Source organism: Pseudophryne corroboree, chromosome 1, assembly GCF_028390025.1.
Source record: "Pseudophryne corroboree isolate aPseCor3 chromosome 1, aPseCor3.hap2, whole genome shotgun sequence".
NCBI classification, from domain to species: Eukaryota; Metazoa; Chordata; class Amphibia; order Anura; family Myobatrachidae; genus Pseudophryne; species Pseudophryne corroboree.
In genome coordinates, this window is record NC_086444.1 from 50,787,484 (window position 1) to 50,802,285 (window position 14,802).

The following is a 14,802-nucleotide window of genomic DNA, read 5'->3' on the forward strand; positions in this document are numbered from 1 at the left end:
ATGACCACAGGAAGTGGTTTCAGACTGGCCGGGGAGTTACAAAACAAAATTAAAAATCAAAGCTGTCATACACAAGCGGAATTTATGTGTCCTTGGGCCACTACTATGCCAAAGTATGCTGAAGCACTCAATTCAAAATAAGAATCAATAGGGAACAGTGTAGACTGAGAACGTGTAATGTTATGTGTGGAATGTATAAAGGTGACCTGGTTGGGCAGGATATCTTATGGAGGTTATATGGGTGGTTCTGGAATCTTATAAGCTTGTCTGAAGAGGTGAGTTTTCAGGGAATGCAAGAAAGGTTTGGAGACTAGAGGAAAGTCTTATTGTGTGCTGAACATCTTGTCGGTCATTCACAAACATGCTTAGTGTTTGCTGGACAAGCTCTGTCCGTGTGTGGATAGAGCACATTCACCATAGGGATCAGGGATCCCTAATCTTTATTACATTTACATATATGCTTTAACAAAGCTTAAGTAATGCGCTATGGACACCTGGCAGACACCATTGTGTATGAGGAATTTTGTATCTACAATTCACGATTATATTTTAGCACATGGCAGTCATTAAGAACTGTCTACTCTTGTGTATACAGACCCAACTGCATACACACTAAGTAATTTAATATCATATTAAAGAACCAAACTACACCAACATACATCTCTTCGCTTATCTCAGAATATTTCCCAGTTCCACGCTCTCCACTCCACGCAAGATCTGCGTCTCTCATCCACATGTGTAACCTGTTCCCATTCATGGTTACAGTACTTCTTTCGGACTGCACCCTCTCTGAGGATTCCCCATCCACACACAATAAGACTTTCCTCTAGTCTCCAAACCTTTCTTGCATTCCCTGAAAACTCACCTCTCCAGACAAGCTTATCAGATTGCAGAACCACCCACATAACCTCCATAAGATATCCTGCCCAACCAGGTCACCTTTATACATTCCACACATAACATTACATGTTCTCAGTCTACACTCACACATCCTGCTGACCCCTCGGCCAACTTTCCTGTGTGACCACATCATACAGTCCACCAAGAGCCTCTGCAATCTGGCTGGACCTATTTTCAATATTAATGCCTATTTCCCTATAAGGTGTAAGACTGCAAGCAGGGCCCTCTTACCTCTATGTCTGTCTATCATTACCCATTCTAATTTTATTACTGTTTGTTGGCAGTTGTAAAGCACAACGGAATATGCTGGTACTATATAAGTAATGGTCATTATTAATAATAATAATAATAATAATAATAGAATAGTACAACAATTTATCAATATCTATATTTTATAATATATATTTGTTTAGTGATTATATAATACTAGGTGATTCATCGCGCCCTACGGGCGCTCTTCACACCGTCGTAAGGGGCTACGCCCCCTTAACCCTTGCACACCCTTGTGGTTGTGAAGTGTAATTGGGGTGGCCTGTGGGTGGCCAAGATGGTGTGGGTGGTGGATGATTAGGCAGGATGGTGTAAGGGTGCAGTTGGGTGTGTATGCTTGATGGATGTCGTAGGGAACAAAAGACATAGGAATTGTAGGAATAGTGGGTGTGGGGTGAAGGGGAATGGGTGAGGGTGTTGTAAGGTGTCATGGAAGTTTGAGTGTCACATGGTGATGGAGGGTGGTTTTTGGTGGGTATGTGTTGGGGATGGGCTTTGTGAAAGGCGAAGGGTGTGTAGAGCTGTGTGTGGTGTTAGGGGGTGATGTATGTCTGTTAAATGGGTGGTAGGTATGTATGGTGGAGATTTGTATTGGTTTTTTATTGTGCGGTGCGCTGAGGGTTGGTCAGGTGGCTGGGTTCTTGTCGTGTGTGTGGTAGAGTGGCATGGGCACACAGTGTGGAAACACAGGGGCCACAGTGAAGGTTCCAGGCCTCCCCACTAACCCAGCACAAACTGTATGATACAGGGGACTCCGTCCCACACTGTACCGTGAGCCACCATCAGCAAAACGGCGGAACCCTGTGCAGGTCCACAGCAGCGTCACCCGCAGCTGCCTGGGTGGGGGTGACAGGGATGTTGGCACTCCTGTCCCCAGCAGCAGGTGTAAAAAGAAAAGTCTCCCATTGCAGCAGTATCCTGGGGCACCCCCACCCTGCCAAGAGAGAATAAAGGCACACAATAATAGATGCCCCCCCATCCCATAAAATGAGCAATCCCGCTGGGCCATTCTCAGTCATCTCCCCCCCCCCCCCCCCATCACCCTCCTCCCCCACAATATCAGGCATCCCGTTCTCTCTCCCTTTCACTCCCTCCCCACCCCCTTCCCAAGATCAGCTTTCCTCCCAAGGTGGGGCAGCGGTGTATGTGGGTGCGCTACTGCTGGTTCGTATGTAAGCCATGTATGATTGTGTGACTGATGGTGGTGGGGTCTGCGGGTGCATGGGGAGGGTGTTGGGTAGAGGTTGCGCTGGGTGATCCGGGAGAGGCGTGTTGGGCGGCGGAAGATAGGTGCGGGTGACGGGGCTGGTGAAGGCCAGAGGGAGCTGGCGTGGTTGTGTGGGAGGCTGGCGGACTGGTGTCGGCCGCCTCCGTGCCACAGTGTGTGCAGCGGTGTTGGGGAGCGGTGTGTGCGGCAGAGGTGTGGAGGGCGTTTAGCCATGAGTGTGTGGCCGCGGCGCGGCTGCACTCTTACAGATGGTAGGGGGGTTAGCGGCGGCCTCGGTAGCGGGTGTGTGTCCCGCCGTGGTGGGGAAGGTGGGTGTGCTAGGTGGTGGTGGATGTTTGCAGTGGAGGGGTGGTGTGGGGTTTGGCTGTGTGGGTGTCCATGCTTACCTGGCAGTGTGGGGCGTCAGTGCGCTGCTGGTTTGTGCCTGGGAATGGTCTGTTGAATCTGTGGTTGCTGGTCCCTTCTGCTAATGGTGTGTGGTGTGCTACCACTGGGACAGGCCAGGAGCTGCTAAGTCCGCCCAGGTCTGTGACTCCACCCAGCGTTAGAAATGCAGCCACAGAGTCACAGGGCTAATATATAGGAGATGATTGTGTAGGGCGGTAGGGAGGGGACAGAGAGACGTGGGGTGGCAGGGAGCAGATACACGGACGCGGGGCGGTAGGGAGGGTAATCCCCAGTGAGGAAGCTGATGGAGAAAGGAGGGGAAGTAGTGGAGGGGATAGAGAGACGCAGGGCGTTAGGAAGGGGATACAGAGACGCAGGGCGGTAGGGAGGGGATACAGAGATGAGGGGGGGGGGGGATACAGAGACGCAAAGCGGTAGGGAGGGGATACAGAGACGTGGGGCGGTAGGGAGGGGATACAGAGAGGCGGGGTGGCAGGGAGGGGATACAGGGGCGCGGGGCGTGGATACAGAGACGCAGGGAGGGGATAGAGAGACGCGGGCGGTAGGGAGGGGATACAGAGACGCGGGGCGGCAGGGAGGGGATAGAGAGACGCGGGGCGGTATGGGAGGGGATACAGAGATGCAGGGTGGTAGGGAGGCGGGGCGGGAATACAGAGACGCGGGGCGGCAGGGAGGAGATACAGAGACGCGGGGCGGTAGGGAGGGGATACAGAGACGCGGGGCGTAGGGAGGGGATACAGAGACGCTGGGCGGTAGGGAGGGGATACAGAGAGCCGGGGAGGCAGGGAGGGGATAGAGAGACGCGGGGCGGCGGGGAGGGGATACAGAGACGCGGGGAGGGGATACAGAGACGCGGGGCGGCGGGGAGGGGATACAGAGACGCGGGGTGGTGGGGAGGGGATACAGAGACGCAGGGCGGTAGGGAGTGGACACAGAGGGGCGGGGCGGCGGGGAGGGGATACAGAGACGCGGGGAGGGGATACAGAGACGCGGGGCGGTGGGGAGGGGATACAGAGACGCGGGGCGGTAGGGAGGGGATACAGAGACGCGGGGCGGTAGGGAAGGGATACAGAGACGCAGGGCGGCGGGGAGGGGATATAGAGACGCAGGGAGGGGATACAGAGACGCGGGGCGGTAGGGAGGGGATACAGAGACGTGGGGCGGTAGGGAGGGGATACAGAGACGCGGGGCGGTAGGGAAGGGATACAGAGACGCAGGGCGGCGGGGAGGGGATACAGAGACGCAGGGAGGGGATACAGAGATGCGGGGCGGTAGGGAGGGGATACAGAGATGCGGGCGGCAGGGAGGTGATACAGAAACGCGGGGCGGCAGGGAGGTGATACAGAGACGCGGGCGGGGATACAGAGACGCGGGGCGGTAGGGAGGGGATACAGAGAGGCGGGGCGGCAGGGAGGGGATACAGAGACGCGGGGTGGCGGGGAGGGGATACAGAGACGCGGGGCGGCGGGGAGGGGATACAGAGACGCGGTGCAGTAGGGAGGGGATACAGAGAGGCGGGGCGGTAGGGAGTGGATACAGAGAGGCGGGGCGGCAGGGAGGGGATACAGGGACACGGTGCGGTAGGGAGGGGATAGAGAGACGCGGGGCGGTAGGGAGGGGATATGGACACGCGGTGCGGTAGTGAGGGGATACAGAGACGCGGTGCAGTAGTGAGGGGATACAGAGATGCGGGGCAGTAGAGGGGAGATACGGAGACGCGGGGCAGTAGGGAGGGGATACAGAGACGAATAAAGGCACACAATAATAGATGCCCCCCCATCCCATAAAATGAGCAATCCCGCTGGGCCATTCTCAGTCATCTCCCCCCCCCCCCCCCCCATCACCCTCCTCCCCCACAATATCAGGCATCCCGTTCTCTCTCCCTTTCACTCCCTCCCCACCCCCTTCCCAAGATCAGCTTTCCTCCCAAGGTGGGGCAGCGGTGTATGTGGGTGCGCTGCTGCTGGTTCGTATGTAAGCCATGTATGATTGTGTGACTGATGGTGGTGGGGTCTGCGGGTGCATGAAGAGGGTGTTGGGTAAAGGTTGCGCTGGGTGATGCGGGAGTGGCGAGAGGCGTGTTGGGCGGCGGAAGATAGGTGCGGGTGACGGGGCTGGTGAAGGCCAGAGGGAGCTGGCGTGGTTGTGTGGGAGGCTGGCGGACTGGTGTCGGCCGCCTCCGTGCCACAGTGTGTGCAGCGGTGTTGGGGAGCGGTGTGTGCGGCAGAGGTGTGGAGGGCGTTTAGCCGTGAGTGTGTGGCCGCGGCGCGGCTGCACTCTTACAGATGGTAGGGGGGTTAGCGGCGGCCTCGGTAGCGGGTGTGTGTCCCGCCGTGGTGGGGAAGGTGGGTGTGCTAGGTGGTGGTGGATGTTTGCAGTGGAGGGGTGGTGTGGGGTTTGGCTGTGTGGGTGTCCATGCTTACCTGGCAGTGTGGGGCGTCAGTGCGCTGCTGGTTTGTGCCTGGGAATGGTCTGTTGAATCTGTGGTTGCTGGTCCCTTCTGCTAATGGTGTGTGGTGTGCTACCACTGGGACAGGCCAGGAGCTGCTAAGTCCGCCCAGGTCTGTGACTCCACCCAGCGTTAGAAATGCAGCCACAGAGTCACAGGGCTAATATATAGGAGATGATTGTGTAGGGCGGTAGGGAGGGGACAGAGAGACGTGGGGTGGCAGGGAGCAGATACACGGACGCGGGGCGGTAGGGAGGGTAATCCCCAGTGAGGAAGCTGATGGAGAAAGGAGGGGAAGTAGTGGAGGGGATAGAGAGACGCAGGGCGTTAGGAAGGGGATACAGAGACGCAGGGCGGTAGGGAGGGGATACAGAGATGAGGGGGGGGGATACAGAGACGCAAAGCGGTAGGGAGGGGATACAGAGACGTGGGGCGGTAGGGAGGGGATACAGAGAGGCGGGGTGGCAGGGAGGGGATACAGGGGCGCGGGGCGTGGATACAGAGACGCAGGGAGGGGATAGAGAGACGCGGGCGGTAGGGAGGGGATACAGAGACGCGGGGCGGCAGGGAGGGGATAGAGAGACGCGGGGCGGTATGGGAGGGGATACAGAGATGCAGGGTGGTAGGGAGGCGGGGCGGGAATACAGAGACGCGGGGCGGCAGGGAGGAGATACAGAGACGCGGGGCGGTAGGGAGGGGATACAGAGACGCGGGGCGGTAGGGAGGGGATACAGAGACGCTGGGCGGTAGGGAGGGGATACAGAGAGCCGGGGAGGCAGGGAGGGGATAGAGAGACGCGGGGCGGCGGGGAGGGGATACAGAGACGCGGGGAGGGGATACAGAGACGCGGGGCGGCGGGGAGGGGATACAGAGACGCGGGGTGGTGGGGAGGGGATACAGAGACGCAGGGCGGTAGGGAGTGGACACAGAGGGGCGGGGCGGCGGGGAGGGGATACAGAGACGCGGGGAGGGGATACAGAGACGCGGGGCGGTGGGGAGGGGATACAGAGACGCGGGGCGGTAGGGAGGGGATACAGAGACGCGGGGCGGTAGGGAAGGGATACAGAGATGCAGGGCGGCGGGGAGGGGATATAGAGACGCAGGGAGGGGATACAGAGACGCGGGGCGGTAGGGAGGGGATACAGAGACGTGGGGCGGTAGGGAGGGGATACAGAGACGCGGGGCGGTAGGGAAGGGATACAGAGACGCAGGGCGGCGGGGAGGGGATACAGAGACGCAGGGAGGGGATACAGAGATGCGGGGCGGTAGGGAGGGGATACAGAGATGCGGGCGGCAGGGAGGTGATACAGAAACGCGGGGCGGCAGGGAGGTGATACAGAGACGCGGGCGGGAATACAGAGACGCGGGGCGGCAGGGAGGAGATACAGAGACGCGGGGCGGTAGGGAGGGGATACAGAGACGCGGGGCGGCAGGGAGGGGATACAGAGACGCGGGGCGGTAGGGAGGGGATACAGAGACGCGGGGCGGTGGGGAGGGGATACAGAGACGCGGGGCGGTAGGGAGGGGATACAGAGAGGCGGGGCGGCAGGGAGGGGATACAGAGACGCGGGGTGGCGGGGAGGGGATACAGAGACGCGGGGCGGCGGGGAGGGGATACAGAGACGCGGTGCAGTAGGGAGGGGATAGAGAGGCGGGGCGGTAGGGAGTGGATACAGAGAGGCGGGGCGGCAGGGAGGGGATACAGAGACACGGTGCGGTAGGGAGGGGATAGAGAGACGCGGGGCGGTAGGGAGGGGATATGGACACGCGGTGCGGTAGTGAGGGGATACAGAGACGCGGTGCAGTAGTGAGGGGATACAGAGATGCGGGGCAGTAGAGGGGAGATACGGAGACGCGGGGCAGTAGGGAGGGGATACAGAGACGTGGGGCGGTAGGGAGGGGACGCGGAGAGGCGGGGCGGCAGGGAGGGGATGCGGAGAGGCGGACGGCAGGGAGGGGGCACAGAGACGCGGGGCGGTAGGGAGGGGATACAGAGGCGCGGGGCGGTAGGGAGAGTCTCCAGTGAGGAAGGTGTTGGAGAGCAGGGAAAGTAGTGGAGGGGGTGGACACCAGAAGCGGAGACCTAGGGAACAGAGAAAAGGAAGTGATACTGCACAGGCTAGATAGGGCAGTGACCCGAGTCTGCTCCTGATCCCGGGGATACAGGTAAAGTATGGGGGGCCTGGTGGATGTGGGCAGTGGTGGAAGTGCTGTCAGCGTGATCCCAAACACCTAACCGGGGTGGCAGCTCTCTCTCCTGTCCCCCAGCTCGTACCTGTCACTCTCAGTGTTGCACTCACAGTCGGACGCACGCTGTCCGTGTCCCCGTCTCGGTGCTTTCGGGCGGCAGGGCAGGCCCTGTGCTGTGGAGTCCGGGCCTCTGGCGATGGTGGGAGGCAGCGGAGTAACTTCACGTGTGCGGAGGAGGAGGAGTCGGCGGGTGTGTGTACGCGGCGCAGGGAGGGCTATGAAACTCTTCTCCTGCACCACCCGTCCCTCGGAAATGTGTATGGCAGCGGCGGCGGCGGAAGCAGTTGTTGTTCCCCGGCACCGCGGCCGGTGAGTGAGAGTTGCTGATGGGGGACTCGGAGTGGGGAGATGGACAGGCAGCAGGAGCAGAGACTTCCTGCACATGTGATGGACAGGCGCTGTGACTCCGCCCAGCGTTAGAAATGCAGGCACAGAGTCACAGGGCTATTATATAGGAGATCAGAGGACAATAAGGTAATTTAACAATGACTTTCATGCATCAAACCCAGATATTTTATTTAGTATACAGAAAAGTATAAGGGAGCGAAGCAATGTAAAATAGCACAGCCCCTGGGTACCGTACGGGTAGATGGAGGGGTACATGATTTGCACAGACCACGGGTGCAGCCTACTTTGTCCTGGTTTTGCAAACAGGTATGCTGCAGAACATGTATACTGTATAGGCCGACTTCCTCCACTACAAATTTATGCTTTCATCCTACTTTGCTGCCCTTACCCTCTCTAAACAATCTTACTTCAAAAACCTCATCTCCTCTCAATCCTCAAACCTCCGGCGCCGCTTTGCCACTGTCAACTCGCTCCTGTGCCCAGCCCCGCCTCAACTGCCCTCTTCACTTTCTGCTCTTGACTTTGCCACCTACTTCACATCCAAAATTTACTCCATTCATCAGGAAATAACATCCCACCAGAACCTTAGCAACCCCCCCCCTCCTCCATTTCCCGACCCCTCCTCTCCTTCCCTCCTACCAACTCTGACATCTTTCTTCCCCTTGTCTGGAAAGGAAGTCATGGTCCTCATCTGGTCCTCACCCCCCTCCACCTCCCCACTTGACCCTATTCCTACCGCCTTCTCCGCTTCCTCTCTTCTTCTGCCTGTTCCCATCTTGCCCATCTACTCAATCTCTCAGTCTTATCAGGCACTGCCCCTTCTGCCTACAAGCATGCCCTTGTCTCCCCTATTCTGAAAAAACCTACCCTTGATCCAACCACTTTCTCCAACTACCGACCCATCTCTCTCCTCCCTTTTGCCTCCAAACTCCTTGAGCATATTGTCTACAACCGCCTCAATGTCTTTCTTTCTTCCCACTCACTGCTTGACCCTTTCCAGTCTGGTTTCCGTCCTCCGCACTCCACTGAAACTGCCCTCACGAAAGTCTGCGATGACCTCCTTGCTGCTAAATCCAGGGGTCACTACTCTCTGCTTATTCTCCTTGACCTCTCTGCTGCTTTTGACAATGTAGACCACCCTCTCCTCCTGCAAATCCTTTACTCCCTTGGTTTGCGTGATACTGTTCTCTTCTGGCTGTCCTCCTACCTTTCTGACCGTTCCTTCTCTGTCTTCTCTCATGACTCCACCCCCCCCCCCACTTCCTCTACCAATAGGTGTCCCCCAAGATTCTGTTCTTGGGCCTCTCCTTTTCTCTCTCTACACATCCTCATTAGGTGAGCTCATTAGCTCTTTTGACTTACAATATCATCTCTATGCTGACGATACTCAAATCTACCTTTCCTCCCCTGACCTCTCCCCTGCTCTCCTCACTCGTATCTCCAACTGTCTCTCTGCTATCTCCTCCATATCCCCGCACTTTCTTAACTTAACTTAACATGTCTGAGACTGAGCGGATCATCTTCCCAACCTCCCGCATAACCTCAGCTCCCACAATTTCATTATCCATTGATGGCACAACTATCTCCTCTGGCCCCCAAGTGCGATGTCTTGGAGTAATCCTTGACTCCTCCCTCTCCTTCAAACCACACATTCAGCACCTCTTACAAACCTGCCGTTTCCATCTCAAAAACATCTCCAGGATCAGACCCTTTCTCACCCAGGACGCGACTAAGACCCTCACCCACTCACTGGTCATCTCCAGATTGGACTACTGCAATCTCCTCTTATCTTGCCTCCCTCAAAAATGCCTCTCTCCACTCCAATCTATCCTCAATGCTGCTGCCCGTCTCATCTTCCTCACCAAACGTACTACATCCACATCCCCTCTCTTGCAGGACCTTCACTTGCTACTCTAGCCATTCAGAATCCATTTCAAGCTTCTCACACTCACCTACAAAGCCCTCACCTACTATTCTCCCTCTTACATCTCTGACCTTATCTCTCTTTACATTCCCACCCGTCCTCTTCGCTCTGCTAATGCACGCCGTCTCTCCTGCCAACTGATTACCTCCTCAAACTCCTAACTACAAGATTTTGCATGTGCTGCTCCCTATCTCTGGAATTCTCTACCTCTCCCCATCCGACTCTCCACCTCTCTACAAAACTTCAAACGGGCTCTCAAGATCCACTTCTTCACCAAACCCAGCAAACTATCCTCCTAACCCTCTTGTCTATGCTCACTGTCTAGCCCTTCTGTGTCACTTCGGTCTCTTAGCCCCTCACCTTTTAGATTGTAAGCTCGCAAGAGCAGGGCCTTCTTTCCTCGTGTGCCTTTCCTTTTCTTACTTTATCTTATACTCCATACTCCCTTTGATGGCACCTAACCCCGGGGTTTCTATACCTCTCCTATATTGTCTTGAACTGCAAGTGCTGTTTTCTTGTTTGCTCATTTGATTATGTACTGTGTAATGGGCGCTGCGGATCCCTTGTGGCGCCATATAAATAAAGGATAATAATAACAGTGACATAACACACATATATTTTGATGGAATACAGGATATGTATATTGTAAGTTCCTCTGGGAAAAGGGCTGAAGTGAATAAATATTCTCTGCAAAGAGAATCATAATATGGGTGGGTTATATAAATAACTGTGTAATTATATAATAATTATGCATACCGTGTAAACTTTGCTTGCCGCATCCAACATGGCGACACCGTTTCTGTACCACTGGTACCGGGGGAGGGGCTTCCCTACAGCGGCACACTCCAAAATCAGCTTGTCCCCCGCCACTAGGTTTTGGCACTGAGGTTGGTTACAGATCTGCAGTTTGTGGTCAGGTAACATAGATAGGCCTAAATGGGTAACAATAGTTTATTTCTATTAATTTGATGTACTCATTGTTACATACATAGAAACAGCAGAATACAAGGATCGTAATGAGGCAGATTGCATAAATACACTTACAGTATGTGTCAAAGCATGGCTCTACTGGATGTCTGTAGAAATGTACAGCTCCCAGCGGGTCTGTTTCAGGTCTGGACCCTGCAGCATTGACTGACGTGTTTTATGTGTTTGCACGACTGGGGCGACAATTCTGCACCTTTCTATACATGCCTCAAATTTCCTTGAGCAGAGGGGGACGGAACGCATTGCACATAAAGAGCCCAGAACATACAGTATGCGCCTGCTTAGAGAGCGTATCTTGCAATGCATGCTCCAGAGACACGGGCAAACCAGACTCATTACAGCTGCATCTATGCGACAGAGTGTTCAATGGAACGTTAGACCTTATCGAAAATGACCAAACTGAACTTGAGATCACCCCATTGCAGCACAGTTACTCCTGTCCACCCACAAGCGGAGAATGCATCTGAGTTGCATAAGCTCGTTCCGGAGCAAGCGCGGGACCAAATCACCCACGATAAGCTCTGCAAATGGACTCGCATTAAACTCTACATTGACCCCAGCGACCTCGATTCATCGCTTAGACAAACACGGCCACTGTCTTTAGTAAAAATGTCCAAATAAAATATTTGCAAGTATAAAATACATGGGGGTCTATTCATGAAGCAGTGAAAAGAGTGGAGAAGTGAGCCTGTGGAGAAGTTGCCCATGGCAACCAATCAGCTGCTCCGTACAATTGTATAATAGGCAAATTATAAATGTTACTTCAATGCTGATTGGTTGCAACGGGAAACTTCTCCACTGTCTCATTTCTCCTCACTTTTCACTGCTTCATGAATAGACCCCTTAGTAATGTTGGACCCTCACAGGCTGTAAGTGCCGGCAGTGTGGTGAACACCCTCCAGATTGCTCCATGAACACCGTTCAGCCACATTAAGAGGCAAGATGGGCATGGAAATCCTCACAATATACAGTATACGTCCTCCTTGACCCGCAGTTCATAAGTCAAAATCCATAGTGGACGCCCTACTATGCCCATTATCAGGGTAAATCTTGCGCAATTCCGCAAAAGTTGCAATCTTGCTTCACAACTCCGGAGCAGATGCAACGCTTTTGGTGGGAGGTTTGTGCTGCATCACTTTTCCTGTACATTAAAACTCCCAAGATATAAGAAGGGGGGGGGGTTAAACTATTGGACTGTTTCTTCAATTCTTTTGTTTCAGCTGTTCTGTAGTCTACTTACTAGACAAAGAGCATTCAGAATAACCATCACACACCTGTCATACCGGTGACACTTGTCCCAACGTATAACTTACCAGTACAGGCCGCATGGCCCTCGATGACGTCCATCTGTGCCCAATTGCTGAAATCAAAAGACTGTATGTCGTTGACTCGGCAGATGTAAAATCCAGCGTCGTTCGCATCCACAGGGTTAAATGCCAGCTCTGATGAATTCCCGTAGGGGACCTGCGGGTCAGGTTATAAGATGAGCAAGGTCTGATCTCCGCTGAGTCACAGTAAGTCGCTTATGTGCATTGAACATTTCTTAGCAAGTTGCTTTCATTTGCTTTAGAGAGCATTAGTTTAAGTGTATAAATTTAGCACATCTACGATCAGGTGTGAATTAAGCCCATGGTTTTGCCCATTAGAGAAAAATGTTGTTTTGCAATCAACCGTGAATTAGGCACATAGTCCTGATTTATGCACCAGCAACTGTCCTGCCAGTCAAAACGTGGGTACTCCCCGCAAGGGTAGCTGCATCCTTAACAAGCTGACACTTCCGCCTAATCTCAGAGCTTGAAGGAGTCGTTACTTGCAGCTGCTCTCTTACTGCTCGTGTTTCTCATGGCTGGAGAATCCCGGTGCTCAGTCCATCTGCTATAAAAGTTATCATGTTAACACTGTATTATCAGGGCAATGTCAAGCAACGGATGCTGCTGCCTGGGTCCCATAGACCTACAGAAGTGTCTACGTGCTCGCCTGCTCTGGTGGGATAACAGTTCCCTGTGCACCGACAGATTGGCTGGATTATCATAAAATGTAAGGGTGTCTCTGTAATAAGCCTTGAATGGAGATAAATTGGACGGAGATAAAATACCAGCTAATCAGCTCCCAACTGCCATGTTACAGCCTGTGTTTGAAAAATGTCAGTTAGGAGCTGATTGGTTGGTACGCTATCTCCGTCCACTTTATCTCTCTCTGAGGCTTAGTAAATAGGCCCCATAGACTGGACTGATGTTCAGTTTATGATATTAAGCAGATGTGATTGTATGAAAACTAGGCTGACAATCTACTCCACGGCCCAGACATATTAACTCGGACGGTGCGAAATTGTATCTGTGGAAGTATGAAAAGACGTAAGACTCTGGGACTAATTCAGATGTAGCTGGAGAAGCTATTGCTGCTGCTTACAGGGAAACAGCAGCGATAGCAATAATATGGTAATGCAGCAGGGGGCGCCACACCGCCTGCTGTTTTACTGATCCAAGCTGCGTCTGAAGACGCAGTATCGGATCAACTGCGACACCACTGGCCGGCTGCGTGACCCATGGGGTCGCACAAGCCGGCCGCTGCAGATACAACAAAGAGGACAGGAAATCTCCCTCCTCCGACAGAGACCCTGGCCACGTCCCTCCCACACAACGGCGGTGACACGCCCATGGGGGTAATTCCAAGTTGATCGCAGCAGGATTTTTGTTAGCAGTTGGGCAAAACCATGTGCACTGCAGGGGAGGCAGATATAACATGTGCAGAGAGAGTTATATTTGGGTGGGGTGTGTTCAATCTGCAATCTAATTTGCAGTGTAAAAATAAAGCAGCCAGTATTTACCCTGCACAGAAATAAAATAACCCACCCAAATCTAACTCTCTCTGCACATGTTATATCTGCCTCCCCTGCAGTGCACATGGTTTTGCCCAACTGCTAAAAAATTTCCTGCTGCGATCAACTTGGAATTACCCCCTATGTTTTGGGAAACTGAGGCACTCCTACCCCTCCCTGCCCCCAAACAACATCGGACTGTCAATCGCTGACAGTCTTCTGCTGATCTGCATCCTACATCACGGTACCCATATCGCACACGCACATCGCAATGTATCAAACATCGGTACTTTGCGCTATTCGCAGCACCTCCCACCAAATCTAAATAAGGCCCTCTGTGCGGAGTAATGGGAAAGTACCTCTTTATCCATTTTGAACCACTGGTAATTAACAATGGGATGCCCGGCCGCTATACAACACAGCTTGACCATTTGTCCAGACTGAACGGCCACAGATTCTGGCTGAAAAACCACTTTGATCCCTAGAAGAGAGAAGAGTTCAGTTCATTTGTACCGCAGATTAACAATGTACAGATGGAGGCCTACTCATTTATCCTTTTAATAGGATTAATTGAGCCAGGGCAGTCAGACTTAATCCCCTGCTGTAATGACTTAGGGGTACATTTACTATGCAGTGATAAGAGCGGAGAAGTGAGCCAGTGGAGAAGTTGCCCATGGCAACCAATCAGCACTGAAGTAACATTTATTATTTGCATACTATAAAATGATACAGAGCAGCTGATTGGTTGATGGGGAAATTTGTCCACTGGCTCACTTCTCCGCTCTTATCACTGCTTAGTACATGTTCCCCTTAATCCCCTGCCGCATTGTTCTCTCTGTATTGTATTGCAGCTGAGAACTAACAGATGAAATGCTTATGCTAATAAGCCTCGGTGCACCTAGGTGCAGCAGAGCAGCCTAGATGAGCAAGGCTCCATCTGTATGAAGACAGCAAAAACAGTTCCAGTGCCGCTCCTATTTATACAGCACAAATATACCACAAAGGGAAACAGCAGAAGAGGCAATAAAAAAGGTGTGTTAATGGATCTGCTGCAAGTAAAACTCATATTGCGAATCATACCATGCATATAATGTATATATATATATATATATATATATATATATATTGTATAATATACATATATGAAAATGGTTACATTGTAAAGGCAGCATCATTAATACTATTCTGTCTGTTGAGATGCTATATACAGTAGTGGTTAC

The 14,802-nt window shown here is 53.2% G+C and overlaps 1 protein-coding gene across 4 annotated transcripts in view; it reads right to left on the reverse strand.

Annotated features, from left to right (window-relative positions):
* Positions 1-14,802, reverse strand: part of MALT1 (MALT1 paracaspase) — a 183,583-nt gene that overhangs the window by 129,327 nt on the left and 39,454 nt on the right. For all 4 annotated transcript variants that reach the window (XM_063959446.1, XM_063959435.1, XM_063959428.1 and 1 more), the window contains 3 exons: positions 13,942-14,063; positions 12,078-12,228; positions 10,534-10,709 (listed from right to left, as the gene is read on the reverse strand). In XM_063959446.1, the coding sequence (XP_063815516.1) occupies positions 10,534-10,709; positions 12,078-12,228; positions 13,942-14,063 (449 nt within the window). The remainder of the gene's footprint in view (positions 1-10,533; positions 10,710-12,077; positions 12,229-13,941; positions 14,064-14,802) is intronic.